Source organism: Papio anubis, chromosome 3 (assembly GCF_008728515.1).
Source record: "Papio anubis isolate 15944 chromosome 3, Panubis1.0, whole genome shotgun sequence".
Lineage (NCBI taxonomy): Eukaryota > Metazoa > Chordata > Mammalia > Primates > Cercopithecidae > Papio > Papio anubis.
The window spans coordinates 146,356,874-146,371,584 of NC_044978.1; the positions used below are offsets into that span (position 1 = coordinate 146,356,874).

At 36.1% G+C, this 14,711-nt stretch overlaps 1 protein-coding gene across 9 annotated transcripts in view; it reads right to left on the reverse strand.

The window, feature by feature from the left end:
- Positions 1-1,488: 1,488 nt before the first annotated feature.
- The window catches only part of N4BP2 (NEDD4 binding protein 2), a 97,872-nt gene continuing 84,649 nt past the window's right edge, over positions 1,489-14,711 (reverse strand). For 3 of the 9 annotated variants that reach the window (XM_031664649.1, XM_031664643.1, XM_031664645.1), the window contains 3 exons: positions 13,285-13,453; positions 6,817-6,940; positions 4,547-5,533 (listed from right to left, as the gene is read on the reverse strand). In XM_031664649.1, the coding sequence (XP_031520509.1) occupies positions 5,488-5,533; positions 6,817-6,940; positions 13,285-13,453 (339 nt within the window). In that variant the 3' untranslated portion in view covers positions 4,547-5,487. Of the gene's footprint in view, positions 5,534-6,816; positions 6,941-13,284; positions 13,454-14,711 lie in introns of all 9 variants that reach the window. The other 6 variants (XR_004182804.1, XM_031664644.1, XM_031664642.1 and 3 more) reach the window with 6 other exon arrangements.

The window sequence follows — 14,711 nt, forward strand, 5'->3', positions numbered from 1 at the left end:
TTATCTCTGGGATTTCATGGGAAGAAAGAAATAAACTTTTACCTTTTGCCATTAGTATTTTGGGTTTTTCCAAAGTACCACTTTTCTTATAAAGGAAGAAGGCAGACTCATAAATGGCAGGGGTTTTTTTTGTTTTTTTTTTTTTGTTGAGACGGAGTCTCACTCTGTCACCCAGGCTGGAGTGCAGTGGCCGGATCTCAGCTCACTGCAAGCTCCGCCTCCCGGGTTTACGCCATTCTCCTGCCTCAGCCTCCCAAGTAGCTGGGACTACAGGCGCCCGCCACCTCACCCGGCTAGTTTTTTTTGTATTTTTTTAGTAGAGACGGGGTTTCACTGTGTTTGCCAGGATGGTTTCGATCTCCTGACCTCGTGATCCGCCCGTCTCGGCCTCCCAAAGTGCTGGGATTACAGGCTTGAGCCACCGCGCCCGGCCAAATGGCAGGTTTTCAAAGACATATACTGTGGAGCTACAACTCTCTGAAGAGAACAGCAGAATATTATCTCTTTATAAGTAACTACTCTCTCTGAGGACAAATGCAGCTGCTCCATATTAGGAGTCAGAGAACGCAAGTTCAAGTTATACAACTCTGACATTAAACAGCAAACCAGTTAACTTCTCTATGTGGCTTTATTCATTAAATTGGGATAGCACTACCTACGTAATAAAATTCTCTTGAGATTTAAAATATAACATATACAAAAGTATCCTACAGTATAAGTCACTATACACATAGTAGTTGCTAAGAATAATTATAACTCTGGATAAAAGCTCTATCGCATTTACACTGTAACCCCAGTAACAAGTGCTCTAAATATTTGTTAGATAAATGTTTTTAAGTCTTTGAGAAATGAGTGAATTATTCTGCTTTGGACTCAAATATTAAGTCCAAAGGTCATTAATATTATTTAAAGCATTACTTGAGTCTCTAAGAGAGTCTTTTTTTTTTTTTTTTGAGATGGTCTCACTCTGTTGCCCAGGCTGGATTGGAGTTCAGTGGCACAATCTCGGCTCACTGCAACCTCCACCTTCCTGGCTCAAGCAATTCTCATGCCTGGGATTACAGGTGTGTACCACCATGCCTGGCTAATTTTTTGTATTTTTTGTAGAGACAGAGTTTCACCATGTTTGTCAGGCTGGCATCAAACTCCTGACCTCAAGCAACCTACCCGTCTCAGCCTCCCAAAGTGCTGGGACTACAAGTATGAGCCACCACGCCCGGCCTCTAAGAGATACAATTTTTAATTTTGATGTCAGTCAAAAGATACAGGGTGTGAGGAGAGAAACCATAGCTAATCCATTTATCTGGTTCAAAAGTGGACTCTTATTTGCTACAGAAAATAGTTTAAACTAGAAGAAAAGTTGTGGTACAGAAATAAAATTTTTATGACACTTTCCCCCTGAAATTACAAAGTTACACATAAAAATATTTTAAAATAGTTAAACCACTAACCCTAATACATCAAATGAAAGATTTCCTCACACTGGACTGTGGCTAAAGTATTTTATTAAATTAAGTATGTAATTTGCAAATGGCTTCATAAGAAATTTTAAAAGCAAATTTATAAAACATTTTCAATTTAAAAAGTACAGAGTTAACAGCAAAATTACATTTTCTTTACAGTACAAATAAAAACATTTTTCTGATATACCGTCTGAAAATTTTATAATATATTCTCCAACTGATAGCTGCAATATTGTATTTTAATGAGAAGCCTCACAGTTAATCCAATCATTTATTAGTAATAAGTTCATCATTGGACCATAAAAGTCAATTGCTCAACTTTAAGGAAAATAATGAACTTTGTCATCACATAATATGAAGTTATAAACGGCTCTTCAGGCTGTAGATGTGTTCTAGCCTTGTTTCTCTATTAAATTCTGTAAAGAAGCATTAAGTAATACTGTAAACTTGAATCACATTTTAAAAATAAGCACCATGTACATACATTCTACACAAACTACTTTACCTTTTAAATGACACTTTTTGGCCACATAAACATTTAAATCTGTTTTCTTTACGTGGAAATAAAAATTAGCAATATTTAACTACTTCACAGAAAAATTACCAAACTTCACCTCATTGCACAATGCAAAAGCACTTAGAAAAAGCACTTGGAAAAAACAGCACAAGTGGTTTTTGTCTTTCTTATACATTTAGTCATTTTCTTAAATTGAGAGCAGTTAAAACATTGTCAGAGCAATTTCCTGAGTTTCAAAAGTTTCCAATTTCCAGCTCAGAAATAACCAATCTCGCTATTATACATGTCCACTTTCTAAGCATACAAAACACTTGAATTCAAAAAGAAAAGACCTAAATAAAGGATGGAAACCATCCAGAAGAGCAGTATAGCTTTTCTTCTCAAAATATACTACTCAAGATGCTTTAAAGTCAAAATTTCTACTATATAATATGTCCTATATTTAAAGGCCATAAAATTGCAAACAGTATGGAAATACTAACCAACTGAAGAAACTGCAACTTATAAATAATGTAGAGAAATATGAAGAGCCAATAAATGTAAAAAAAAAAAAAAAAACCACTTCCATTTCGCTCATTGGAATAACGAGACAGACAGACTGAAAATACTGTTAAGTGTCTAATGTCGCCCTGGTCCAACTGGACACCGTCTGGGGTTTCCACATTAGTTCTCTTTTTCCATCTGGGAGATAATGGTAAGAGACTACTGAATGAATATAATTATTACTGAAACCTTCCAAACTATAGAAGTGCTGTACTTTTAAAATATTAAGTTTACAAAGAATCATTCTAATGAGTCATGTATTGGCACAAATATACAGATTGAGTGAGTATCCCCTATTTAAAATGCTTAGGACCAGAAGTGTTTTGGATTGCTGGGGTTTGGGGGGAGATTTTAGAACATGTGCATTATATTTACTTGTTGATCATCGCTAACCTACAAATGTAAAATCCAAAATGCTCCATGAGTATTTCCTTTGAGCATCATATCTGTGCTCGAAAAGTTTCAGATTTTGAAGCATTTCAGATTTTGAATTTTCTCATTAGGGATACTCAACCTACATCAATACATGAAAACTTAAACTATCTTTGACATACAGGATTTAGAAATGGGTAATAGAGAAATCTTTTATAATCCCCAAACTATATTTACCTCGGGCATACAGGATTTAGAAATGGGCAAAAAAAAAAGAAAGGAGGGATTATAAACTTTTCTTTCAAAATTATGTGTTTCTTAAACTATGCTAGATAGTGGCGTGGGAGGCAATTTGGAATTAAGCAGCTTCATAAAAATACGTGATGCTCAAACTTTGCCTATATACTTATCAACAATGATTAAGATATATGATTTATCAAAATAAGGCATAATATTAACATTGATAAAGTAAACAAGTAAACAATATAGCTTTTTTCATTTGAGTTCTGCCCACAAATACCACACCTCTACTTCTTTTGACTGCTCCTTCATTAATCATAATTATAATATTGAAATAAGTCTAGCTGAAGTGCCCAAAAGTGATGATTTTTAAAACCAGGTAAGGAAATATAAAAACACAGAGTTAGTATGCAGCTGCACACATTCCAGTAACTCCACATTTTAACATTGTTTTTCATACTTTTAAATCATACTAATTTACACATAGGAATATCTTATTTCATTAACAATTATAGTTTTATAGTAAGTTGTTTAAAGGAATTGCTTTATTTTTAATGTATAGAACTGTTCTAGAGACTACAAAAGTGTGCTAAACTATTGGCACTCTTTAAACAAATTATTACAAACGTTAAGTGTGAACAATACTTCAATACCAGTCACTAACCATTTCTAAATAATAAACATGTATTTTTATTTTTATGGAACTAAAATTCAATGATAAGCCTCTTTATTTTAAAAGCATGCAATCATGATATATAAAAAAATGTTTTGGGGTTTTATTTTCATTGAAATGTTTGCTCTTTCGGAAAACCATTTTGTACTTCAGGATTCTTTTGGTACCAGCTCAATCCTATAATTCCTGATCTAAATTTCTTTTTTTAAGCTTAACAAAAAGCAACAAAACTGTTCGTTAAAATTATATATGTTGAAAATATTCTCCATCTCCAAAGACAAATTTAAGCCATTGTCTCATATTGGAAAATTACACTTTACCATATTATAACCTTCTTTACACAGGTTTAACTTGCATACTAACAGAATTTATTAGCTAACCAAACGACAGAAGTTAATGAAAGCTTCCTTTGAGAAAGTTGGCTCTTTTTCAAAACAAAAGTGAAAATATTTTAAATTGTAAGGATTCCTCTTATGATTATAACCAAAATATTTTTTTTTCTTTTTTTTTTTTTTTTGGAGATGGAGTCTTGCTCTGTCACCCAGGCTGAGTGCAGTGGTGTGATCTTGATCTCGGGTCACTGCAACCTCCACCTCCCAGGTTCAAGCAATTCTCCTGCCTCAGCCTCCCAAATAGCTGGGATTACAGGCACATGCCACCATACCCAGCTAATTTTTGTATTTTTAATACAGATTAGGTTTCACCATGTTGGCCAGGCTGGTCTCGAACTCCTGACCTCAGGTGATCCACCTACCTCAGCCTCCCAAAGTGCTGGGATTACAGACGTGGGCCACCGCACCAGGCCAATTATAACCAAAATATTTTCTACATTTGTTTAATAGAATTTTAAGCTACTGCAGTTTTAAAATTACATGCCTCAAAAATAAAATATAAGTATTTAGTACTGTCTGAAATACCACTTATACAGACAGTTCTAGAAGCATTTTGATAATGCAGCAACATCTGGAAGATATTTAATCATTTCTTTTTCTCTGAAAACTTTTCTGTCTATAGAAAGTATGAAATTACAATATAATCTCAGACCCAACTTTCTTCCTATAAAATGCACACAGAAGAACAGAACAAAAGGTAAAAGATGAAGGTCATATACAAAGCAGAAAAAAGGGCAAAAGCATGTCTTCCTTCCTGTAGGATATGGCAAAATAAAAGCATTTTATGTGTTTAGTTTTGAAAATAAAAAATATTCAAGTGTTTTTGTTAGATCTCCTTTTTTTCTTTACTACCCACTACTATGTCTTTTTCTTCTTTTAATACCACCCTTTGAGGGGCATGAATCATGTCTCAAAGCACTTTAAATACCTCTCACAGAAGACTTTTAGGACATTACTAAATGTCACACAACAGTTAATACGAAGGTAACCTTTTCTGAGAAACAATCAGAGCATTTTAAACTTTAAAACTGTAGCTGATAATTTTCTTAGATATTTTGTAATCAATAAAATTTCTCTGTAATATTTTTAACAGGTAACATTTGCATTTGATTCAGTAAAAAAGCAAATTAAACTCGTTTGGATTTTGCAAAAACATAATTTTTTTGTTTCATAACTGAATATTCTTTATAATAAAACACACCTTTAGGGTAGACTTGACTGAATTACTGCAAATAAAAGTAATTTTAACCTACAAACCTTCATACTTCTAATTCAAGGACGTCTATTTTACTTTAGCATGACTTTCAAGCACCCTGGTTTAATTTCAGAGAACCTGCAGAAATGAGAAAAGAGTTATTTTAAAGATGAAAATTTCAAATTAGCTAAGGAATATACCTTGTAATCAATTCCAAGTACCTATGCTTAATATAATATTTACTACCAAAGTATTAACCCTTATTAAGTCAATATCCAAGACCAACATCTAGGTTTATGTTCCTTTTATCTACGGTCAAAACAAATACAATCTTAAAGCTGGGGGTTGCTCCTGACTTAGTAGTTAGTATAACTTAAGATTTGTCAAAACCCATGAGGCCTGAATTTTACCTTCATGAAAAAGAGTATGCTGTAGGAAGAATACAGTTTTGGTGCATCATGAAAGCACCAAGAAGAAATCTCTGATATATCAGGTAATTCTGATTAATCTGGCCATGCAATGCTTTCAGCTCTATCCGTAAAGAATTTAAAGGAAGACTAGTCTCTAAAATAGATAATTAATCTCAACATGATAATGTTCCAGTCTAACTACTCCTTTTATAAAAATAACTCTGATGTGTCACCTGTTTTATGCTCATAACTTATGCTACCATTTTCAATAATGTAGCCAAATAACATCTTATTACATGGCATAAAATAAATATGCTACACTGAAATTGGTGGGTAGGAGTTAATGATACACATCTGCAGGAAATCTATCCATCAACAGATTTTTCATCTTTGACTTTCTTGTCATTTTCTGTTATTAAATTATCACTTAATGAAAAAGAACATTTCATGTTTGTCAACACAGGTCATTAATGGCATTTAACTTATGAAAACAAATACATTCATATTAAATGGAATATTTCTGCTAAAGTTTAAATGTACCTAAATTATAACTATATTTCAATAGAAGCCACCCAATTCCATCCAAAATCCACAAATACTTATTTCCTTTCTAAAGAAGAATAGCAAATCTTAAAATATGATACATATTACCTAATTATTTTGCATATTATCAAATAAACATATTTTCTTTTAGAACTTTAAATTTATGAAAGTTTTATCAGATGATTATCGGCAACAAACACATTTTTCCTTATTTCTGGTTTACCAGACAACATAAATCCAGCAGGGAAAGTTATATCATAATTTAAGCATGAATCTGTGGCTGAAATCAGATGATTAAATTTCGTTAACTATTTTAACAGATTGTTCTGAGTATGCTATTAGTGTTTATTTACCTAGCTATATGAGGGCTACTGCTATTATCAAAAACAGAAATCTATACTCACAGAAATCTCTGATATAGCTCTATATGGGCAGTTGCCATTATCAATAACAGAAATCTACACTCACCTGAAGCTATGGCTTATGAGGTACTTAATGACAGCTGGTTTGATGCGAGCAACTCCTCCCTGGCTGTGGTTTCCTCTCCCCGTAATCACAGACAAATAAGGCTTCCCACCATTCTGCTTAAATTCTGTTACAACAGAAATTAGGGGAGTTAAAATTCATTTATCTTACATTCTCAGTAGAAAACGTAAACCTTAGCTACTCAAGTACATGAAATTGTTTCCAAGAGGATTTTGGGGTTTGCCATCTCAAAACAGTAAGATAGATTTGCTATCTCAAAAAGCCCCCAAATTAATGTGTTTTAAAACACATAGCCTCATTGTAATCTATCCATCAAAAGATTTAAGTGGGACTTCTTCCTTTATGGGGAAAGAGATTTCTGTCCCTGAAATAATGATAATGGCAATAATAACATTAATGATACCTAATAATTACTACACAAAAGGAGTCAAATACTGCTTTAAGTGGCTTATATTTATTAACTAAGAATCTTTACAACAACCCTGTTAATTAAATATTCTAAAGCCATCAAGCTTTGTTCTGAATCATAGCTCTGCCACTAAATGACTGTTTGAACATGGACAAGTTACTTAAGTTTCTTTTGTACCTATTTTCTCATCAGGAAAAAGGGATAATGATGGCAACTAGTTTATAGATTATCTTCCAGTAATAGCTATTAGCAAATCCACTAATCACAGCTAGATTGCAGTCTTACTGTTAAAGATAATCAATTGTTAACAAACTTTTTCTAATAGATAGTTCTTAAAACATCAAAGGAGTCACAGCCTCCTAAAATACTGCAGTTCCACTTTGGAAATGACCTTGTGAAAATCAAGGATATAAATCCTGAAAACTAATAAAAGCTGTAGCAGAATAACAACAACAACAACAACAAAAACTATCAATGAGATGAATTAATAAATTGAAAATACACACACACAATATAAACATTCCATGGCCTGCTTATTAAATTGTCCTAATACGCCAATAGAATACAAACAAATGGTTTTTCAAGTATCAAATCTCCAAGATGGTATCAGCCTGGAATTTTAAAAGAATATGTTGCTCTTGCATTTCTAATTCCTTGTCTGTTTATGATCCCCATCTCTAATCCATATCCATTACTTCAAGCAATATGTTGTTCAAAATTCAACTGAGTGCTAGTTTCACAAAGGTATTCACAGTGCACAAAATTCTAGGTATATTGTATAAAACCTTTTTACGAGCTTTTTACAAAGTTTTTGCACTATATACCTATAGTTTTGGACACTGTTCTTTATGAATGTTATATTACATATAAAAGTTTACTTTGGCCAGGCACAGTGGCTCACGCCAGTAATCTCAGCACTTTGGGAGACTAAGGAAGGTGGGCCACTTGAGCTCAGGAGTTCAACACCAGCCTGGGCAACATGACAAACCCCATCTCTACTAAAAATATAAAAATTAACAGGGCATGGTGGCATGCACCTGTAGTCCCAGCTACTTGGGAAGCTGAGTTAGAAGGATGGGTTGCACCTGGGAGGTGGAGGTTGCAGTGAACCAAGGTCACAACCAACTGCACTCCAGCCCGGGCAACAGAGCCAGACTCCCATCTCAAAAAGAAAAACTTTACTTACAGAAAAAGCCCAACTAAATCTCTAACCATAACTCATGCTCTTCACTATGGCTCCCCTTATCACTTAGGTCAATCATTTCTACCATTATCACCTGCTAATAGTTCATTTATTGCTATGAAAATATTCTCTAGTTGACTCACATGCCTCAAGTAAGAGTTCAAAAGATGTTTGTTGCATGAATTAATGTATATGTTTAGTTTCCCAAATACAGGCTGTTCTTGCTGTTTAACACCTTTGAAAAAACTGAACTCATTTTGAAAAAACTGAACTCATCTTTCAGCACACTCCAGATTTATTTCAACTGCAAATATTTCAGTACGTACCTCATAAAAGATAAGCACTCCTTTAAAAAGCGTAACTATAATGGCACCATCATATCTTATAAAATTAATAAAAGTCCCTTAATATCATTAATTTCCAAAAATTTCCCCCAATTATCTCAAAAATATGTTTTTACAGTGATTTGTTGGCATCAAGATTTGAAGTAAGTCTATACATTCTATTTGATATATTTCTTAAGTAACAAAGTTTCCCCTCCCCTGGTGTTTTTCTTTACAGTTTATTGAAAAAAATTGGATCATTTATCCTAGACTTCCTTTTTTTTGTTTTGTTTTTTTCTGAGACGGAGTCTCAGTCTGTTGCCCAGGATGAAGTGCAGTGGGATGATCTCGGTTCACTGAAGCCTGTAACTCCTGGGTTCAAATGATTCTTCTGCCTCAGTTTCCCGAGTGGCTGAGATTACAGGCCTGAGACATCAGGCCCAGCTAATATTTTTGGATTATTAATGGAGACGGGGTTTCACCATGTTGGCCAGGCTGGTCTCAAACTCCTGACCTCAAGTGATCTGACTGCCTCAGCCTTCCAAAGTGCTGGAATTACAGGCATGAGCCATCACACCCAGCCTGTCCTAGATTTTCACAATCTGGATTTTGCTGAGTGTATCCCCATGGTGTTGTTTAACACGTTCCTCTGTCCCCTGTAAATCCTTGTAAAACAGTAGTCAGTTCTAAAGGTTTGATCTGCTCCTCATTTGATTTGGGGGCAAAAATGATTCATAGGTAGCAGTGCATATTTCAATCAGAAGGGACATAAGGTCCAGATGTCTCTCTTTTTAAAAAAATTCATCTTCGATTTTAACATTCCTTAATCTTACGACAAAAAGTAATGCAGGTCAGAGCCACAAATCTTCCACTGGATTCATTTCTATTCAACAATACTGCCACCTGGTGGTGACTGACAGTAACTACAGGTTACCACGGGTGGAAGCATGCACTAGAGATGGGCCTTGGGCTCCAGAAAGGATCTGCATCTTGGATCTGACCAAGTGTTACCTTGAGGCAAATTATTAATTCTTTTTTAATTCTTACAATTTTTAAAATTGAGATAAAATTAACATAAAACTAACCATTTTAAAATATGCAATTAAGTGGTTTTTAGCATATTCATCATGTTGTGCAACCACCACCACTAATTCCAGAACATTCCATGATTTCACAAAGAAATTCTGTGCCTCGTAGCAGTCACTGCCCATATTCTCACCATTCCAGTCCCAGCAACCACTAATCTAATTTTTGTCTCTCTAGATTTACATACTCAGAACATTTGGTAAAAATGAAATCATACAACATACGGCTTTTTATCTGTCTTCATCTTTCACAAAGAATAATGTTTATAAGGTCCATCCATGCTGTAGCATTTATCAGTACTCCATTTCTCCACATGGCTAAATTAAATTTCATTGTATGGATTTACCATATTTTGTTTCTCTATTCAACAGTTAATGAACTTTTAGGTTACTATCACTTTTTGGCTGTTGCAGACATTCATATTCAAGTTTCTGTAAAGACATATTGTGTTTTTAATTCTCTTGGGTACATACTTAGGGGCAGAATTACTGGGTCATATGGTTAATTATATGTTTAACCTTTCAAACAACTAGTGAAATTTTCCACAGTGGCTACACTAGCAATATATGAGGGCTCCAATTTATCCACATACTTAACAATACTGACTACTTTCCATTTCATTTTTTAATTTTTCAATTTTTTTTTTTTTTTTTTTTTTTTAGAGTCTCGCTCTGTCATCCAGGCTGGAGTGAAACAACCTAATTGTCCATCAATGGATAAATTGATTTAAAAAATGTGATACAGACACAACGGAATATTATTCAACACTAAAAAGGGGACCAGGCACAGTGGCTCAGGCCAGGCGTGGTGGCTCACATCCGTAATCTCAGCACTTTGGAAAGCCAAGGCGGGAGGATCACTTGAGCCCAGGAGTTCGAGACCAGTTTAGGCAACGCATTGAGACCTCCTATTTCTTTTAAATAAAAATTAATAAAAATTTAATTTAAAAAATTTTTTAAAGGGGAAAATCCTGCCATTTGCAACAATACAGATGTGGCTGGAGGGCATTATACTAAGTGAAATAAGCCAGACACAGAAAGACAAATCTGTATGATCTCACTTACATGTGGAACCTAAAAAAGCCAAACACATAGAAACAAAATAGAATGGTAGTTGCCAGGGGCCAGAATAGACAGGAGGAAATGAAATGCTGGTCAAAGGGTACAAGCTTTCAGTTCTAAAAAGAATACATTCTGCTGAGTTAATGTGTGGCATGGTAATTATATTTAATAGCACTATATCATATACTTGAAATTTGCTATGAGAGTAAGTCATAAGTGTTCTCATCCCACACAAACAAAATGGTAACAATAATAGGTGATGTATGTGCTAAAGCACTTCATTGTGGTAATCACTTCACAATGTGTACATTTACCAAATCATCACATTGCATACTTTCAATATAAACTATCTTATTTGTCAAAAAAAAAAAAAATGAGAGTAATACCTAACATTATTTAGTCATTTATTCAAAAACTTTTTGAGTGTTGAAGAAAAAACATGATCATCACTGGCTCAATTCTTGGCCAAAAAGACAGACATTTAATAACCACTTATACAATAAGCTTTTTATAAACATTGTGAGAGGCAGGAGTACTGTCAGAAGTTATGAACAGGGAGTCTAACTAGTACGGGGGTCAAGACTGACAGTGTAGTTAAATACACAGAAAAGGAGGAAAAAACACAGGATGAGACTGGAGAGGTAAGCAAGAGACATTACGTAGGGATTTTAGAATTTATTCTAAATACAACTTGTATTTTCTTATTTTATTTATTCATTTATTTATTTGTTTAGAGAAAGAGTCTCACTCTGTTGCCCAGGCTGGAGGGCAGGGGTCCGATCTCGGCTCACTGCAACCTCTGCCTACAGAGTAATTCTCCCTGCCTCAGCCTCCCAAGTGGCTGGGATTACAGGTGCATGCTACCATGTCTGGATAATTTTTGTATTTTTAGTAGAGATGGAGTTTCACCATGTTGGCCAGGCTGGTCTCAAACTCCAGACCTCAGGTGATCCACCTGCCTCGGCCTCCCAAGTGTTGGGATTACAGGCGTGAGCCACCGAGCCCGGCCACAACTTGTATTTTCTTATCACAATGCTAATTACTTATGTAACTATTTGGTCACTGTTATCTACCCTACTAGATGGTATACCCCACTAGACAATAAACTCCAATAAAGACAAGGACTGTGTGTCTTTTTCACTACCTTATCCTTGATGCCTAGAATACAGAAGATAACCAAATATTCATTGAGCAAAACACGATTAATTCAACCTCTATAGAGAGAATATTCTCTCACGACACTTCTATATATTTGAAGAGTTTTCTTCTCTCTGGACTAAATAATAATGCATTTAAACGGTTCTTAAAGTTCCTCTTTTCTAATCTTTATTGTTTTCTAGATTTTCTCCAAGATTTCTAAAATTCAATTTAAAAACTACTGGGGTCAGGCTGAGCGTGGTGGCTCACACTTGTAATCCCAGCACTTTGGGAGGCCAAGGCGGGTGGATCACCAGGTCAGGAGATTGATACCATCCTGGCTAACATGGTGAAACCCCGACTCTACTAAAAATACAAAAAAATTAGCCAGGCGTGGTGGTGGGCACCTGTAGTCCCAGTTACTCGGAAGGCTGAGGCAGGAGAATGGTGTGAAACCGGGAGGCGGAGCTTGCAGCGAGCCAAGATCACACTATCGCACTCAAGCCTGGGCGACAGAGCGAGACTCTGTCTCCAAAAAAAAAAAAAAAAAAAAAATACTAGGGTCAGGCCAGGTGCAGTAGCTTACTTTGCAAAGCCAAGGAAGGTGGATCACTTGAGGCCAGGAGTTCAACAACCAGCCTGGCCAACATGGCAAAACCCCGTCTCCAGTAAAAATACAAAAATTAACTGGATATGGTGGCACCTGCCTGTAATCCCAGCTACTTGGGAGGCTGAGGCACAAGAATGGCTTGAACCCGGGAGACAGAGGTTGCAGTGAGCCAAGATGGCACCACTGCACTCCAGCCTGGGCAACAAAGTGAGATTATGTCTCAAAAAAAGAAACCAAAAAAAAAAACTACTGAGGCAGGAGTATCCTATTACCTTATTTACATCTTCTGTATTTTATCAAACATCTACTGAAAAAGTGAAATCCAAGAAATATCTATTAAGTTTAATAAATGTCTATTGGACAAAGATATGTAATATTCCTGAAAGGTCTCATTTATAAGTCACAGAGAGGATTCACAGATTACACCATGCCCTCCCTCTAATAAATACAACACAGGAATACAAATGAAGAAAATAGTAATCATCATACCAGTGAGAATCCTTGAAGAATAACACAAACATTTACAAATGTTGCACAGATATTCTCAGCCTGCATATTCAGACTCTCCTGAATTTGCAAGTTATACCAATATAAGCAAAGACATATATTCTATTGAAAACTTGTGATTTCCACAGTCCTACCTTCAGTCTTCTTCTCTAAAACTCTCATCAAATGTTCTAGAGCTTCATCCACATGCAGTCCATGGAGGTCTAAAACATTCTGTGGCAGCAGCGAGGCGTTGACTTTCTCAAAGATCTCTATGGCAGCAAGGTGATTGGCTTCTTTCATCTTCTGCTCATGAAGAGTACCCTAAATCATAAACACATCACCAAGGGACACTTTTGATATTTGCTACTTGGGTGATGAGGAAGTTAACAGTGCCCCAAATAAAAGGCAGGGGGAAAAAAAGGGAATAATAAATCTAAAATCTTAAATAATGCAATGAGTTTAATATATAAGAATGCACCAAAATTTAGGTAAATTTCAGTGAATTAATAATGTAGTCCTGGCCGGGCGCGGTGGCTCAAGCCTGTAATCTCAGCACTTTGGGAGGCCGAGGCGGGTGGATCACGAGGTCAGGAGATCGAGACCATCCTGGCTAACATGGTGAAACCCCGTGTCTACTAAAAATACAAAAAACTAGCCGGGCGTGGTGGCGGGCGCCTGTAGTCCCAGCTACTCGGAGGCTGAGGCGGGAGAATGGCGTGAACTCGGGAGGCGGAACTTGCAGTGAGCCGAGATCGCGCCACTGAACTCCAGCCTGGGAGACACAGCGAGACTCCGTCTCAAAAAATAAAAACAAAAATAAAAATAAAAAATAATGTAATCCTTAAACTAGAGTCATTCTTTCTAACATATTCTGAACCAAAAGTCGTAAAAGTGGGAAACTTAACAAGATCCCCCATATGAGACAGTTAATTTTAGGTATCAATTTGACTGGACTGAGGGATACCTAGATGGCTGGTGAAGCACTGTTTCTGGGTGTGTCTGTGAGGATGTTTCCAGAGAAGACTGACTTGAGTGTCAGTGGACAGAAAGAAGACCTCCCCTCCATGCGGGCAGGCACCAACCATGTGGGCAGCTGGGGGCTGGCTAGGACAAACAGGCAGATGTTCTCCTCCTGCCTTTGGAATTCAGACTCTACATTCTTCAGCTTTTAGACTGTGGGACCTGCACCAGCCACATTCTTCAGCTTTTAGACTGTGGGACCTGCACCAGCTACCTCTCGGCGGCTCTTGAGCCTTTGGCCCTGGACTGGGGGCTGCAGTCAGTATCCCTGGTTCTGAGGCTTTGAACTTCGACTGTGCTACACTCCTGGCTTTAAGCCAGGCTATCGAATTCTTTGGTTCTCTAGCTTACAGCTGGCCTATTATGAGACTACTCCATCTCTGTGACTGTGAAAGCCAATTCCCCCTAATAAATTCTCTTTCATATATCCCACTGGTCTGTCTCTCTAGAGAACTCTAATACACCATCTCAAGATGGAACCACTGGTTTATTATTTGTGTATCCTTTGATAATGCTAGGTCTCGTCTTGGCGTTCACTTTCAACATCTTGTAGTTACCC